This window comes from Malaya genurostris, chromosome 2, assembly GCF_030247185.1.
Source record: "Malaya genurostris strain Urasoe2022 chromosome 2, Malgen_1.1, whole genome shotgun sequence".
Classification (NCBI taxonomy): Eukaryota; Metazoa; Arthropoda; class Insecta; order Diptera; family Culicidae; genus Malaya; species Malaya genurostris.
Genome location: NC_080571.1, coordinates 105,415,146 through 105,431,649, shown reverse-complemented (window position 1 = coordinate 105,431,649; position 16,504 = coordinate 105,415,146). Strand labels below are relative to the sequence as shown.

Genomic DNA, 16,504 nt, shown 5'->3' with positions numbered 1-16,504 from the left:
ATCGGTTCTTAGTCAAACAATGGTAATCACAAAAAGCAGCTTCAATTACATTCAAATTCTTTCGGATTTTCCACGATCTCGAAAAATTAAACATCTTTGTTTATGAGCATAATAAACAGTCACTATGGTGAATCATTTTCCAGTCATCAGAGTTGCCAGTTTTATATAAAATTCAATAAGGTACACCGTCACTCTGACAGTGTATCATGACAGTGTACCGCACGATGAAAAAAGGGTCCTTGAAAATTTGTCGGAGTACTCCGTATTATAATTTGTATTTGGTTCGGCTTCCGAACGGGTAACCTGAAAAATAAATAATGATTTTAAAAAAGCTGCCGATAATGCATATTTTATGAACACCCTACCAGGAACATAACCAGAGATGCCAGATATTTTCATAGAAAATCTGTATTGCTTTGCATAAAAAGTCTATATTAATCTGTATTCACAATAAAATGAAATACTTACAACAAAATTATGCTAAAAGATGTTGTTTCAATAGATTGTGGTTGTAGGATGATAGATTCAATCAGTCATTGCCGCACTCACAAGAATATTTAACAACTAAATGTCACAGTTTTTTTTTATCCACAACAATTCAATCGTAATTCCATATATTTACCTAGTTTGAAAATGTTGACTTTATAATTTGACATAAAATTTCAACGCCCAATATGCAACCTCAAGTCAGGTCATACAACTCTAAGTTTGACAGTAAAGTTTCATGATGCCATTGCTTTCTTGAATATCAGTTCAAATTGGTTCCAAATTATAATATAAATGGATTTCACAAGAGATTTTCATATTAATTTGTGATTTGTCCGTTGATTGTTAGACTTTTATCTCGTCACTGGAATCAAATACTAAAAGATAGCTAAGACAGAAAAGTTCAATTTTTTCTTTCTTACTTTTTGTGAGATCTGTATAAATCTGTATTAAATTGAGGTAATCTGTATTAAATCTGTACTCTGTATTAAATCTGTATGAGCATGTAAAAATCTGTATAATACAGATAAATCTGTATAAATGGCATCTCTGAACATAACTGATAAAGTCATTTTTTCGGTTAGCACAATCACATTTCGGTACCATTTCAGACTATTTTTATTTTTCAACAGAACAACATTGGTAACTATGACTCTGTTATTCAAAATCAACTATTTTTGCCCCTTGTTGCCAGTTTCAGTATTTTTCAAACGACTTAGTTTTGACATTACCAGTTACTGAGAGGTAGTTAAATTTGCGATACAGTTTCAATAGACGAATGGCAGGTCGTGTCGTCGGTGCAACTGTGGCAAGTGTGTGTTAATTAGTGAAAAGTGTTATTTAATAAATATTGTTGATTCGCGAAACTGAACAATGTTCAAGCGACAGATACTACGAATTTACCGCCCAAAATTAAACGATGCCAACCGATCAAAAACCCATCTGCATATCATTATCGGCGTTGTCAGATTTATGTTATGAGATTTATATGGAATGTGTGAAAATTTACAACACAATCGTGTGATTCAAGCTGAAAATCTAAAATTGGTCTGCAGCAACCCATCCGTGAGTATTTATTTTATTTTATTTTTTCAGTAGTGGTGTGTTATCTCGCGTTGTTCTCAGCAATGCAAATAGAAGAAACAGGACACTGGTGAGATCGACCGTTAAGCGGTCCATACACGCTCAGTTTTCCGGACAGTTTCTCGTGAACTGAACGATTAACTGAAGTGACTGAAGAGTTCATCCGGTTAAATGTTTGGTTTTTTTACTGAAGCTCTCGAGTTCAGTTTCATCCGGTTAACTGATCAGTTCTTCAGTTAATCGCTCAGTCCGTCAGTTTTCTTTTGATCAGAATAATGTCCATCCATGCAAAGACATCATATTAACAAGATATCCAGCTCTCACATTTCCCGAACAAATCATTGGCAACATCCTCTTTTGCGAGCATGTCGCCCTCAGGTGAGTCCGCATCGAATCTCATACATATAAGTAGGGGAGAGAAATGTCAAATTCGTGCGCGCCAAAATAGCAGGGCTGCGCACCCATACAATTGACATGATATGTTGAATGTGATGCCGTGCGATGGCGTTGCTGAACTGAAGATTGATTTCGCTCCAAGCTGACAGGGTCTGATCCATGGAAACAAACTGATGAAACTGACATGAAGAAAATACTCAAAACTGAATAGGCACCACACACGCTCAGTTCAGTTAATCGTACAGTTTTTTATTCCGTCATTTGAACTGTACGGAAACTGAAGATGTATGGGCTGCTTTAGAGATATTTTACATTTCTGATTGATTTTTCAGAAGGCCGTTAAGAGCAATAGACAGTTTCTCTTTGTTTACTTTCTCTTCTAACAATTACCAATAGGTTTCCACGTTTATCACACAACGTTTTACATAAAATGATACCCCCCGCTTGTGAGGAATTCTGGCAACCGTCAGATGGCTGGCTGCATTCCGGCTGCTGTCAAAATTGTCCAGGCAAAATTGCGTCATTATCTCGCGGTACGTGTCTTGTTTATTTCCCTCCTCTTTTTTCTTTTTTTTTATTCGACTTCATTTGATATTTGTCAGTCCCGCATGTACGTACCAAAAAAGAATCTTGAGACGAGGTAAATGAGATTGAAATAAGGGTATGTTTGGTAGTGAGAAAGCAATGTTATTGGTAATAACATTTTCCATGATTAGTATATACTTGATATGTATTTCATATGTATCTTTTATTTAAAAAATAAAACCAAGACGCTTAAAATGTAGAACCGATTCAAAACGGTTCTGCCAATCTTGTCCCTCTCAGCAGGCCGTTCTATTTTGTTGGTCTTTGAGCGCTTGTTGAACGACATATTGCACGAAATATTCGTTAAATTTGCTGGAACGGTTTGTTGTTGTTTTTTTCTCTTGGAAAAATATTGTGAAATCTTGGTGTCACCTATATACAGAAAGAAGATTTGTTGTTGTTCTACGTGAAGTAGAAGCAAATACAAATAATAATACCCCTAGGTCCCATACAAACGGATCGTTATTATTTGGTTCACCTAAGGATCAATTTAGCCTAGCCTGTTCTTCCATTCAGTCTTGACATGTGAAAATTAACATAAATGTTCATTACTGGCAACTCTATATTATGTTGCTATGAGTTTTTTGATCACGTTATTTTCGTTTGTTTTCATAACCAAATGAAAAATAACAAGTTCATGCCATGAAAAATAACAAGTTCAATGCCACTGCTCAGCTAACCAGTCTTCGAAGACGTTCTTTGAACCTCAAAATATCGGTATTAAGATAAATAAAGATGAGTTAAATGTTCTGATAGGTTATCAAATTATTTTCCAGTATAAGTTTTGTACAGTAACTGGTTTCGTTGCTACGTTTCCGGTCGGATGAAATATTATTCAAGAAAGCATGAACAAAATCAGGAAGGCATTCATTTGAGGGAACTTACGCATTTGCACTTACAACTTGCTACATGTAAGACGGCAGAACATAAAAATTTCGATACTCTTTCCAAGCGATGTTGTTATTTCAAATCTTGAAATTGTTCGAGATAACTGGCCATTGAGAAGAATCTTCGAAAAGAAAAACCTCTGTGTATCTTGTACGATTGAAATTTCAGTTATTTTTAATAAACTGATGTTTACTTCAAAATAGTTTCTAATCCTTACATCATTTGGTTAGAAATTTGTATATGCTCATTACGTGCTATAAGAGATAATTGTATTATTTCTTCAGAAAACAGAATCCAAAGAAACGTTTCCGGCGAGTTGAGAGTGTAATATAGAGTCTAATAATTAAATGAATATAGCTATCATACAAATCGATCCTCGGAGTAGTTATTATATTAAAGGCTAATTATCGTCCACTTCGATTTATTTGTGAAATACTAATAAAGGCTTTATCTTCAGATTTATACAATGATTTAGAATTATTTATAAACAAGACAGATACATTAGTTTGAAGAAAAAAAACGGTTTACGTACGTAGCCGTACATTTTTTTAATTGTATAAAATGAATTCACTCTTTCAAAATGAGATTTTACATTGTAAGCGATTACCAAATAAGAAATAGATTTGTGCGACGTATTCCATGATCAACCGGTTTGGAAGTTTGGAAAAAGATGTAATCAAAATCTATCATTGATTTTGTGTGTGAGGGAGCCTTATGATATTAACAGAGTTCCGATTTCTGTGGCATCAATAATATAGAACGAAATAGAATAATATCACACCATCAGCCATACGAAGTTATTTGATGCCAATATAGTCCAATATTTGCTTCTTAGTGTCTGAAAACAGATTATTATTGTAACATTTTAAATAGTATTTTACCTGCTGAAATTTTTTTTTCGCCGAATATAAACAATAATAAACAATATCCATGGATACGCAGCCTTTTCGACAATTTGTACTTCAGCGTTGCTAGTTTTACAGAAAATTTGTTAAAGTACATTGTCACTCTGACAGTGTACCGCACGATGCAAAATGTATCCTTGAAAATTTATCGAAGTATTCCGTATTATAATTTGTATTTGGTAGAAGTATTGTACAGGTATGTAGTGTTAGTTTAAAAAAATAAGTAGAAAGAACTTCGGAAATTGTCCAGTAAAACTAGTCTAACGGGGCTCCAACATCTCATATTAAAAATGGCTCAACAATGGACCTCTGTCTGCCGGGTTTGTTGAACGAAGAAAATGGAATTCGGTTCAACGGTCTGTTTCGAAATCGGCAAACGAAGGTCTCGTGTTGGCCTCCCGTTGAACGATTGATTGGACTTTCATTGGACCAATGATTCAACGTATTGGACCAATGAAGGAACACCGTTGAACGTTTTTTTCTAAGTGGGGTATGGCAAAAACCCGCCCACATTATCAGATCCGAATGGATTCCGAATCAATTCCGAATCGGCGAGAAATTTTCATTCGGAATTTCATGTGGAAATCATAATGAATTCCGAATCAATTCCAACTCCAGTGCAACAACCGATTCCGAATGAACCGGTTCGCCTACAACCGGTTGATTCGGAAATCATTCGGAATTGAGTGAGAAGATGCGGACTGAATTGTCAATTCGTCTTCTTCTTCTTCTTCTTCTTTCCTGATTTTGCACGTTTTCGTGCTGATTTTCAGTTTATTTTTAAACGAAAACATATTACTGAATATACAAATTTAAAACTTCATGTTTTTCGGATATACAGAACTAGTAAATAATCAGTTCTTCTTAGAATCCCAATATAAACTATTGAAATTCGCTGGAAATTAACAAAACGGCCTACCTTAGTCAGCATCATCCATTCCTCTAGCTGGAGTGTAGTGAAATGGCTTAAGTCGCTTAAATTTCACACTAACACATTCATAAAATGAGCGAATATTCAATGACATTTATAATGTCACTGTCAATCAGGTTGATCGAGCTGCCAACTCAGGCGAAAATTCTAGCACTGAACCGATCGGGCACTGAAAAATCATGCAGTCGAGTAAGAATTCATTACGCATTCCGTCATTTCGATAATGTGGGCGACAGAAAAGAACCGTTAATAACCGCTAGGTGAAATTCTCTGCCGGAAACGGTTGTTGCATTGTTGCCAGACTTTTTGCCGGAATTCTGGCAGAATTCCGGCAAAAATGGCTGGCAGACATAGCCAGCCGTCTGGGGGGAAATCTGCCCGCCGCGTACAAGTGGGCCGAAGATTTCGACTTTCAAACAGAACTCGACGTGAACATTCCACATAATTGGGCACATAAACCAATGAGACATTCTCTTTGTTTATGCCTCGTTTACACTTCTGCTGACTGCCAGCATGCTGGTGTCAGTGTACTGCCCTCTTAGGAAAAAAACGTTCAACGGTGGTCCTTCGTTGGTCTAATACTTTGGATCATTGGACCACAGTTGAACGTTTTTTCCTAAGAGGGCAGTACACTGACACCAGCATGCTGGCAGCCAGCAGAAGTGTAAACAGGGCATTACTTTCTCTTCTGTAAATAACACCTAAATTTTCACGTTCACTTACCAAATTTGCATATAGAATGAAATACAATATCTCCAGCTTTCTAATAGTATCATACATGTAACGTTATTACGCAACACAGATATAATCGAAAGAGAGAGTAAACAAAGAGAATCTGTCAATTGTTTTAAGGCCCTTTTGAAATGTTCACTTCGAACTGTGAAATCCAAGAAAACCTTTATAATCGGCCTTCTGAAAAATCAACCGAGATTTTTCTTATTTATAACATCCATTTGTGAATTTTTTCTAAGCGTGCAGAACCGGTTGATCAAACAGAACTGTCACTGCAACAATTAGGTTTTTTACCGTCACTGCTAACCTCAATCGGATGAACACTTTTTGACAGTCCAGCAGTACTGTTTGTAAACAGAAATTTCTTTTGTTTGTTTATTGACAAATTGGATCAGACCATTTACGGTCTGTATCGCCTAAATGAAGTTTTAAAACAGTTGTTCACGATTGAATACGGTTCGTTTTTGATATTTATTAAATAAATGTGACTAGTTGCAAAGTGTAAAGATGATTGTTTTAGATGTGCTCTTCGATTTTTGTTTAAGCTTGTTTGTAAACAGTACCGCTGAACTGTCAAGGATGAATACTTGTTCATTTGTGTCGTCACGATAAAAAACCTAATAGTGCATCGCAATGCACTTCATCGAGCTCAGTTCGGCTTAAAAAAAATAAAACTCATTCTCTAGCCGATCGTTTTTCAAAACAGACGTGTTATCGTGCATCAATAATAAAACAACGATGAAGTTTGTGCTGTCACCTTGTTAAACCAATAATATTTGCGGTATTCCCGTAATAAAAATTGTTCCAAAGTGCCTATTCTCTACAAAATTTACACCGACAAAAAGTGAAATTACGAAGTTTCGTTTGCAGTAAGAAGGTAATTGCACTGGTTATGAAATTTCTTTGTAGAATGAACAACAACCTGCACTTTCTTCGTGTCCTGTTAATTTGATAAGTGTACTTGTGTGACAACCCGCAATTGCTGTTGGTGTGCTTGTATCCGTTGGGAGAGGAAACTGTTTCGTTTTGTTAGTTTGCTTACTTGTTCATGATGTAACAACTTGTATATCAAACGTTCCTGCTCAATCAGCTAAGAGGAATTTAGAATAGAGAGTCGATTGGCCGGCTATACCCCTAACATCTATCTGCTCAATTAGATTATACGTGATTATAGTATTCGTCAATTCGGTCCAATCGCACGTATTGTTAATTAGGTCTCATCTAGTGATGTTATCTTCGAAATTAATGGTGCTAAATTGTTTATTCATTACTACACTCACTTCATACATACTCACGAATGTAAGTGCAAATTTCAATTATGTTACCTGTGCGTATGAACTCATCTCACCTCAGATAGCTACTATCAACACTAATACAATCCTTAAATCCTTATCGCTCTTGTAATATCGAGCCAGGTTTCCTAATGTTGCTTCTTTCTTTCCGATATCTTGCAGACGTGGCCTTGCGCTGAACAAATCGAAGATGCAACATCCGTTACAATTTTGCCCGACCAATGTGTCAATGTCAATTATCTGGTATAATCATGGCATCTCACAATGCTTTCTGGACACCGTATCGGCCGCCACAATCGGTAGTTTTCTACTGATCTTCGGTTCCATTCAGCTAATTATGTACCGACGCTACGCAACGGAGATCAATCCAGCTCAGATCAGTCGTTCAAAGATGTACAATTTCCAGCTGTTTTTGTTGGTACTATTGCCGCTGCTAGCCGTGATGCGCTTCATACTGGAAGGATTCGTATTTGAAGACGCTCAGGTGTACGGTTTCATGATCTTCTCGGTATGTGTTATGTTGTTTGTGTATCCCTACTCAATTATACTGTTGGTGAAGGAGCGTTACTATTTGCTGCCTTCGGTACCAACGCATGGGCACGGTTTGGTTTTGTTGATATTTTGGACCCTACTATTCATCGCTCAAAACGTACTGTTTGTCAATCTAAACTACGAGAAAGCGTGGTTCCATCTCAGTACTATCAGAGACAAAGTCGAATTCACGTTGTTCGTTATGCGCTACACGGCAACTCTGTTTGTATTTGTTATCGGTCTGAAGGCTCCGGCCATAACGTCTGCTCAGCTCAACGACGAATATGAAAACCTTCGACAGGAACAAGAGAACAGATCAACATTTCGGAATGGGTGGCAGAAGATGCGCACCTTAATGCCATTTTTGTGGCCCAAAAAGGATGCCTTACTTCAGGTCCGAGTCGTATTCTGTTTCGGACTACTGCTTTCCGGACGCATTATCAATCTATACGTTCCGATCTACAACAAAAAGATTGTGGATAGTCTGTCGGAGAAACCAACCGTTTTCCGTTGGGATTGGATCCTACTGTACGTCGGTTTCAAGTTTCTACAGGGAGGTGGAACCGGCTCTATGGGCTTGCTGAACAATTTGCGTAGTTTTCTGTGGATTCGAATTCAGCAGTATACAACCCGTGAAATCGAGGTGGAACTTTTCCGACATCTGCACAGCTTATCGTTGCGATGGCACCTGAACCGTAAAACAGGTGAAGTCCTACGGGTGATGGATCGCGGAACCGACAGTATCAACAATCTGCTGAACTATATTCTGTTCTCAATCACACCGACCATTGTGGACATTCTCATTGCGGTGGTGTTCTTTATTCTGGCATTCAACTGGTGGTTCGGATTAATCGTGTTTGTCACGATGGCACTGTACATTGGTGAGTATTGCAAAGTCTATAACATTTTGAACAAGTTCGATTTCACAGTGTACTAATTGTAACCGATAGATAAATTCGAAAAAAGACAAGAAAAATTTGCGCCGAAATTACCCTAGAAACGAAGTTCTAATTCGTAGTTTTCTAATTGAGAAGATTGTTCTGCTAATGGAACTATTCTCCATAGAAAACAACCTCAGTAAACCTCTTCAAATAAATGCTAACCCATGACAAAATCACTCAAGATGTTGTGATTAATCATATGCTAGAATGTACGACAGCTTAGTTTCGAACGATTCGAACATCATTTGTACGAACGAAAAGTTCCATTCTCGTTAACAGACGAATGGACGAAATGCCGTGGTTTGGCTTTGTCAGTTTAATGTTGCGAATCAACTGTTCGAATACATTGAAAAAATTTCTTTTCGAATGTAAAAGAGATTAGCAGTCAAATGATAAATTTGTTTTTTTTTAAATGAAAATCAAATTCTTCCATATATATTAGGTACTTTATGGAAAATGCGTCGTCCATCTTCCTGTCGAATGTGTTTAAGACAATGTACAGAGGCAATCTATTTCGTCCCCCTCAAAGTAATTCCCCCGGCCGCAATACACTTGTACCAACTGTTTTTTTTAATTCTCGAAACAGTTGTTAAATAGGGGCTGGGGTCCACTAGGAGATTGATAGTACCTATTAGCTCTCTCCGGACAGTACCAGCCTAGATGCCGTGTGAAATCTGGCGAAAAAAAATGAATCAAGAATAGATCCACTGGGTTTCTGCTTCCATGTCGTAAACGGCGACAATTGCAGGAGTTTTTTTTTTCTTTCAGTGATTAGATATTTTCAATATCTAACTGATTGTAATAATTCACTTCTGATTACTCTATTTTACTAAATTATCTCTTCATTCAACCTATCAATTTCCGTCTAAATTCGGAAAAACGTTTTATTTGGAATGTTTTCTTCTTCCATGTTATTGATTGTCTTTCAGGATTGTAAATTGAATGATAAAAATCAACTAATGCGCAACAGTTCGGGTTTACATCTCATCCAAGTCAGTCGATAAAACAAAACCGCTTACGTTAGGGACAGAAGAAACCAAGTACAGTATTGTGTAGTGAACAATAGACCTCGAAAATGAGTGAACCAAACGAACAAAAGTTACCGCCGGTACGAAAGAATGCAATTATTGTTGACCTCAGATAGTGCAAAATTTGACCTTCGATACGAGAACTTGAAGGTTTACTTAAGGAGCAAATGCATCTTGACATTAAACGTGTGCATTTACTTCAATGCAATAAGACCAATAATGTTGTTTATATGTGCACTATGTGGAGCATGAAAATATCAAGTACAACATTCCAGTATATATGGAAGATAGTGCTATAGAAGTGCGTGTGCATGATCTTCCCTCAAGCGTCATCGATCCTTATATTCGCCATACCATGTCCCAATACGGAGAGATTTTCTCTATCGAAAAAGAAAAGTGAAAGAATTTTTCCCCGGTATTCTAAATGGCGTACGTTTGTTACGTATGCGCTTGAGGAGGCCTATACCTTCTTATGTGACATTCGGTCAGTATACAAGAATACCGTGCAAATCACTTGTTACCTATAACAATCAGATGGCCACATGTCAATATTGCCAAAAAGCTGTTCACTACAGTAAGCCATGTGATAAACCGGACAAGGAGACAACTATACCAAAGGACAACGGTGCTTCCTTCACATCAACCCCAAGCAACCCCAGTACACCTGTGACAGTCACCAACAACAGGGAAGTATCCCCTTCAACGAAACCATCCAACGTAACCCCTATAGAACAAAGTACACCCGCTGCAGTTAACAGCTTACCATCCAACCAACCAGCCACTGCAAACAATGTACAACAAGGCTCATCTACAGCAACTAGCAACGAAATCAACAACAATACCACGGCAATGGATGACGAGACGAACCACGAACAAACTGCTCCTCAATCCTCGCAGGAGGAAAATGGAAGCTCCTCTCCCCCTAGAAAAAGGGTGACGAGATCCAATACAAAAAAAACTCAACTAAATCGGCCACGTAAAGCTTGTACGCAAATAGGCCTGAATAAAATATCTTTTAAATAAAAAAAAACTAAGCGCAAATCCGTTGATATTACAAAGTTAATTACATATATCTGTATATTGAATACACAGTAAAAAATACACTTGATATTAATATTTCAAACAATAAATTAATAATTTTCTCGGTAGCCGGCTGCCCAGATCAACCAATATAACCAATTAATAATTTTATTAAATAATTAAAATAATAAAGTGGAAATAATAAAGGATCAGGACGCGCGTGAGGTCTGTTGACCTTTGTATGGTGATTTAAAATGATTTTATAACAACTGCTTAGAAAATGTCAATGCAATGAATCAACTGTTTTGTCTAAATCCTATTAACTCGTTTGTTTTGTAATTTCATTTATAAAAACGTACTTAATCCACCTAGCAGTGAGATGATACATTTTTTTATCAATCCGCATGTGTTTTTTGCATGAATATTCTTCGGTGTTTCAGTTTTCATGACATTATTTTAATGAGCGTCATTTTGAGCGGCAATTTGAGATTTTAATCACTCATTACTCTGTAATGTCGAAACTGCAAATCGGATCGAATTTGAATCTAAAAGTGTAACAATCGATTAAAAATTCCATGATATGTCGAATTAATTTCCACTTTAGAGTTTAGGGTAATTTAAGGTACTTCCAGAATCGGCATTCAGGAACCAGCATAACCCAAACCGATTCGTACGGCCATATGACGAATAAATTGAAATATTTTTGAGTCCAACTTTAAAGCTTTTCGGGATTGTCATCTTCTATATCATTTTGAATTTTAAAAATTCATCATCCTACAATTCCAGAATCGGAAGTCAGAATTGGATTTATTTTAATTTGAACTTTTGTTTCAAAAACTCGATTTGGTTTAAAAAAAAAAATCGATTGAGCTTTGAGAAATGATTCGATACTGGAACCGGAATTCGAAATTTAGTGTAGCCGAAGTCAGACAAATTCACATGCGTAGCTGTATAGTTTACATTTGTTTCAAAATGTTTGAAAATCAATGTAGACATCTTTGAGGAATTGTAGTGCGAATTAAAGTTTTGGGTGCCTTCCGAAACGAAAACTGAATACAAACAAAAATGAAATAAGTTTATTTGGTTATCGACTATGCAAATCTGCTAGCCCGATAAACCTGTTTAATTTATGTGAAATAGACATTTTTATACTAGTCACCCTGTATCTCCGAAACCTGAAGTTGGATCTGACTGAAAAAACAAGATGTTTTATAGAATCTTGAACCTTTTCATTTGAATCTTAGATGATTCTTAGATTTAATTTGAATCTTAGATCGGTTCAGCCATCCACGAAGAAAGTGAGTAACACAGTTTTAATCTCGTTTCACATATCATCCTGTAGTTCAAGAACCAGAGGTCGGAACCAAACATAATTCGGGAACCTTGTTTGGGAGTATACGACTTTCCATATGAATCTGAGTTTGTAGAAAACGGTTGAGTCATCTCCGAAAAAAATTGAGTGAAATTATTTGTCACACACGCATTTGCTGATCTCGACGAACTGATTCGAATGGTATATGGCTGTTATGTTCTTCCAGCATTTATTGCTGTAAGTAGTTTAAATCAATATAATTATGGTATTGCTTTCAACTCGAAAATTCTGCCATCATCTGGATTACATATGGCATATTCGAACGATTATGTTGCCAAAAACGAACCGTGCTAAAATCAGTCCGAGGCAAAATAACATGCTGTACACAGTTTTTTGGGTACTTAGAAACAAATGAATGTAACAATATAAAAAATCGTGTTTTATGTTGCTCCCAAGCATTTCTTTGCCAGACAGCGCTTAATACTTCTACTGCTGGAATAGGAGAAAAAGTCGCTTACACAAAAATTTCGATATCTCCGTTAAAAATGGACGGATTTTAACAATCTATGGCTTGTTGGATAGGTATTACCGTGCGGAATCTAAGTCTGAAAACATATTCTGTTTTCAAGGTCAATTGTGACAGATACTGTAAAAAAACTGAAAATTCTGACATAAGACTTCTTATAACTCAAAAAGTAAACATCCGATCTCAAAACCATTCAATAGCGTTCTGGGTGACGGGGAGACCTTTCATTTGCGACTAGTTTGATCAAAATCTCGACCTCTTAGTTGACAACACACATACAGACACACACACGGAAATTTGCTCAGTTCGTCGAGCTGAATCGATTGGTATATGACATTCGGCCCTCCGGGCCTCGGAAAATTTTTCTAAAGTTTGAGCGAATTCTATACCTATTTTTTATATTTATAAAAAAAAGGTAAAAATAGGGAAGTTTTTATTCTTTACGCGATAGTATTGCAAATTTTTCTTCAGTTTCATTGAATAAGACCTGTGAATCAAGACTTCCCGGGACTTCAATATAGGATATTGTTGAAACGTTCACTCGGGAAGTCAGTGAGTTTAGTGGTTTAATCTTGAAACCGGACAATACTGAATCGTGCGCGAATACTACTAATACTGAAATGTTTACTAACAAATATCCTTCTCCCGTGACACTTGTGAAGTGCGCAGTAGTATATACGGCCGCTAGTAACAACAAGTGTTGGACTAACATCCCTTCCCATTCCTTAGACGATCTACGTTTCGGGCCTGGCCGGCGCTGGTACTGATCAATGAATTCTGGGATTACCAGAAGATGTACATTGAACGATGATTTACCAGTCCCAGGTCGGATCATCTAGAAATTCCGTGTTAAATTTCAGCTAATCCCGACCAGTAACGGAGTAGCAACCAGGGGTGGTCGCTCAAACTCAAGCTCAATCCTCGAAACAGTTGTTAAAGTAAATTGCCGGAATAGCCTTCAATGCGCGCAGCGATTCACGTTTGATGTTTTCAATTGACTTTTCCCGGAGCAATCGTTTGAGTTTGCTGAATAGCCAGAAGTCATACGGAGCTAAATCAGGCGAATACGGTGGTTGTGGAACGATATTGGTTGAATTTTTGGCGATAAAATCACGAAGAATCAATGCATTATGCGACAGTGCATTATCGTGGTGCAAAAACCAAGAGTAGTCGGTCCATAATTTCAACCCCTTTTTACGAATAATCACGCGCAAATGTCGCATTGCGCTCAAATAGTATTCCTTGTTGACAGTATGGCGATTTTCGAGCACCAATTCCTTGATTTTATTGATGTGTTGGTGTCGATGGCCGTTTTGGACGTATGCACATAAGGAGAAAGTTCTTTATTGCTATCATTTATCACAAAAATAAATTGTTATCAAAAGTGTTCGCTTAGAAAATTTTTCAAGTGAAGTGGAATCTAACAATCATTAAACCTTACTTTATTTCCTTTCCATACAGCGGCTACCGTTATGGTGACGGAATGGCGCACTAAATTCCAGCGGCGCATGAATCTGGCGGACAACGAGCAAAAGGCACGGAGCGTCGATTCGTTGTTAAACTTTGAAACCGTCAAATACTACGGTGCCGAGCAGTACGAAGTGGACTCGTACCGAGCAGCTATCCTGAAGTTTCAAGTGAGTTTCCTATCGCATCATACAAGACAAGGTATTATAAATAAACGTTGCAACACGATTTCAGACTGAAGAATGGCGTTCTTCGATTACTTTAAATATCCTCAACACGATGCAAAACATAATCGTGTGTGCTGGTTTACTGGCAGGATCACTTCTGTGCGCATATCTCGTTGTATACGAAGAAGGTCTTACGGTGGGTGATTATGTTTTGTTTGCCAGTTACATCATTCAGCTGTACGTGCCTTTGAACTGGTTTGGAACATTCTACAGGTAACGAATTACAACTGTTAAATTTATTGAACCAGTTCTCATTACACTGACCTTTCCAGAGCTATTCAAAAGAACTTCGTTGACATGGAAAACATGTTCGATCTGATGCATGAAGACCAGGAAATAATTGACGCTCCAGGTGCCGGCGAGCTGGCGGTAATTCGAGGTGGATCAATCGACTTTTCGGATGTCACCTTCGGTTACACACCGGAAAGATTCATCCTTCGCAACGTCAGTTTCTCTGTGCCGGGTGGTAAAACAGTAGCTATTGTTGGTCCAACTGGTGCCGGCAAAAGCACTATTATGCGTTTACTGTTTCGTTTCTACGATGTCGAAAGTGGATCTATTTCTATCGATGGTCAAAACATAAAAACAGTCCTACAGTCTTCATTAAGAAAAGCCATCGGTGTTGTTCCCCAGGATACTGTACTCTTCAATAACACGATCAAGTACAACATTCAATATGGTCGTGTTGACGCCCCCGACGTGGATGTGCTGTTGGCCGCAAAGAGTGCTGACATTCATGACAAAATTCTCACCTTCCCCGATAAATATGATACCCAGGTGGGGGAACGTGGTCTGCGGTTGAGCGGCGGTGAAAAACAACGTGTTGCTATTGCACGTACGATACTAAAATCCCCTTTCATTGTTCTCTTGGATGAAGCGACCAGCGCTTTGGATACCCAGACCGAGCGGAACATTCAATCGGCACTAGCGAAGGTTTGTGCGAACCGTACGACACTGATCATTGCGCACCGTTTGTCGACAATCATCCACTCGGATGAAATTCTGGTCTTGAAAGACGGAATGATCGTTGAACGTGGTCGCCACGATGCACTGCTCGAGAAACAAGGTGTTTATGCCGATATGTGGAACCAACAGCTCAAGAACCTAGACTCGACCAATGGGCAACAGTCAAGTCAGGCTCAGGCCAATGGTACGGCAGCAGGAGGATCCAAAACAAGCAATGCTGCAGCCTCTACGGCTTATCATGGTCATCACCACCACCATCATTAGTAGCGTGTAGATTTGTATGATATGTATGTTGATCGGATTTTTTTAAAAATATCACAAAACGAAATTCCTAATGTTGATGGATACATCAAAAGACTTGTACCCGGATGCATAAATTTTACGATTTGTTGGGTTTTTAGGGTTTTAACGTCGAACAGCGTTAGTGACCTTAATGTATAGTGTAATGTACAAAAAACAACTGGACGAGGGCCAACATAAATTCTTTTGAAATTATCGTTTCAAACAACAACAAATACTACTACTGATTTATGGATAATTTCCTATGCGTTGAATACTGTTTATTTTGACTAGATTATAAATAGTGAACAGAATTAAAGACTTCGAGAAATACATTGTATTGGAGATATCACTTTCTGGTTTAAGAATTACAGCTACGGTTACAGGAATACCACAAACATCGCTTTTTCGTAAAGCAAACTTTATTCAAATAAACAGATTAAAGAATCTGTGTCCGTAAGGGTTTTAGTGTCGATAGGGTTGTGGCACGGGTCATGCAATGATCCTGTACGCTATGAATCGGCAGCGAAGTCAAAGCCAAGTTCAAACACCATTCGATTCAGTTCGTCGAGATAACAGAATGTCTGTGTGTATGTGAAAAATATTTTTTTTCAGATATGACTGAACCGATTTCCACAAACTCAGATTCAAATGAAATGTCTTATGATCCTATAGACTGTTGTTGAATTTTATCTCCCACTTTCGGTTCCGGAATTACAGGGTGATATGTACTAATAAAAACGAAAAAAATATTCACGTTGCTCAGAGATGGCTGAACCGATTTTCACAAACCTAGTTTCAAATACAAGGTCTTATGGTCCCATACAAAGCTCCTGGATTTCATTAGGATCTGACTTCCGGTTCCGGAATTACAAGGAAATATGTGCTAATTATAAAAAAAATGTGCAC

The 16,504-nt window shown here is 37.6% G+C and overlaps 1 protein-coding gene across 2 annotated transcripts; it reads left to right on the top strand.

The window, feature by feature from the left end:
- Window positions 1-6,330: 6,330 nt before the first annotated feature.
- LOC131429456 (ATP-binding cassette sub-family B member 6) lies at window positions 6,331-15,914 on the top strand. Of its 2 annotated transcripts, none has more exons than XM_058593590.1 (5): window positions 6,331-6,883; window positions 7,461-8,710; window positions 14,118-14,293; window positions 14,358-14,563; window positions 14,623-15,914. In XM_058593590.1, exons 2-5 carry the CDS (start codon window positions 7,489-7,491, stop codon window positions 15,578-15,580), a joined length of 2,562 nt encoding a protein of 853 aa, XP_058449573.1. In that variant the 5' UTR covers window positions 6,331-6,883; window positions 7,461-7,488; the 3' UTR covers window positions 15,581-15,914. The 2 variants fall into 2 exon arrangements, with proteins under 2 accessions (XP_058449573.1, XP_058449574.1); XM_058593591.1 differs by lacking the exon at window positions 6,331-6,883 and adding an exon at window positions 7,052-7,305.
- The last annotated feature ends 590 nt before the right edge of the window (window positions 15,915-16,504 follow it).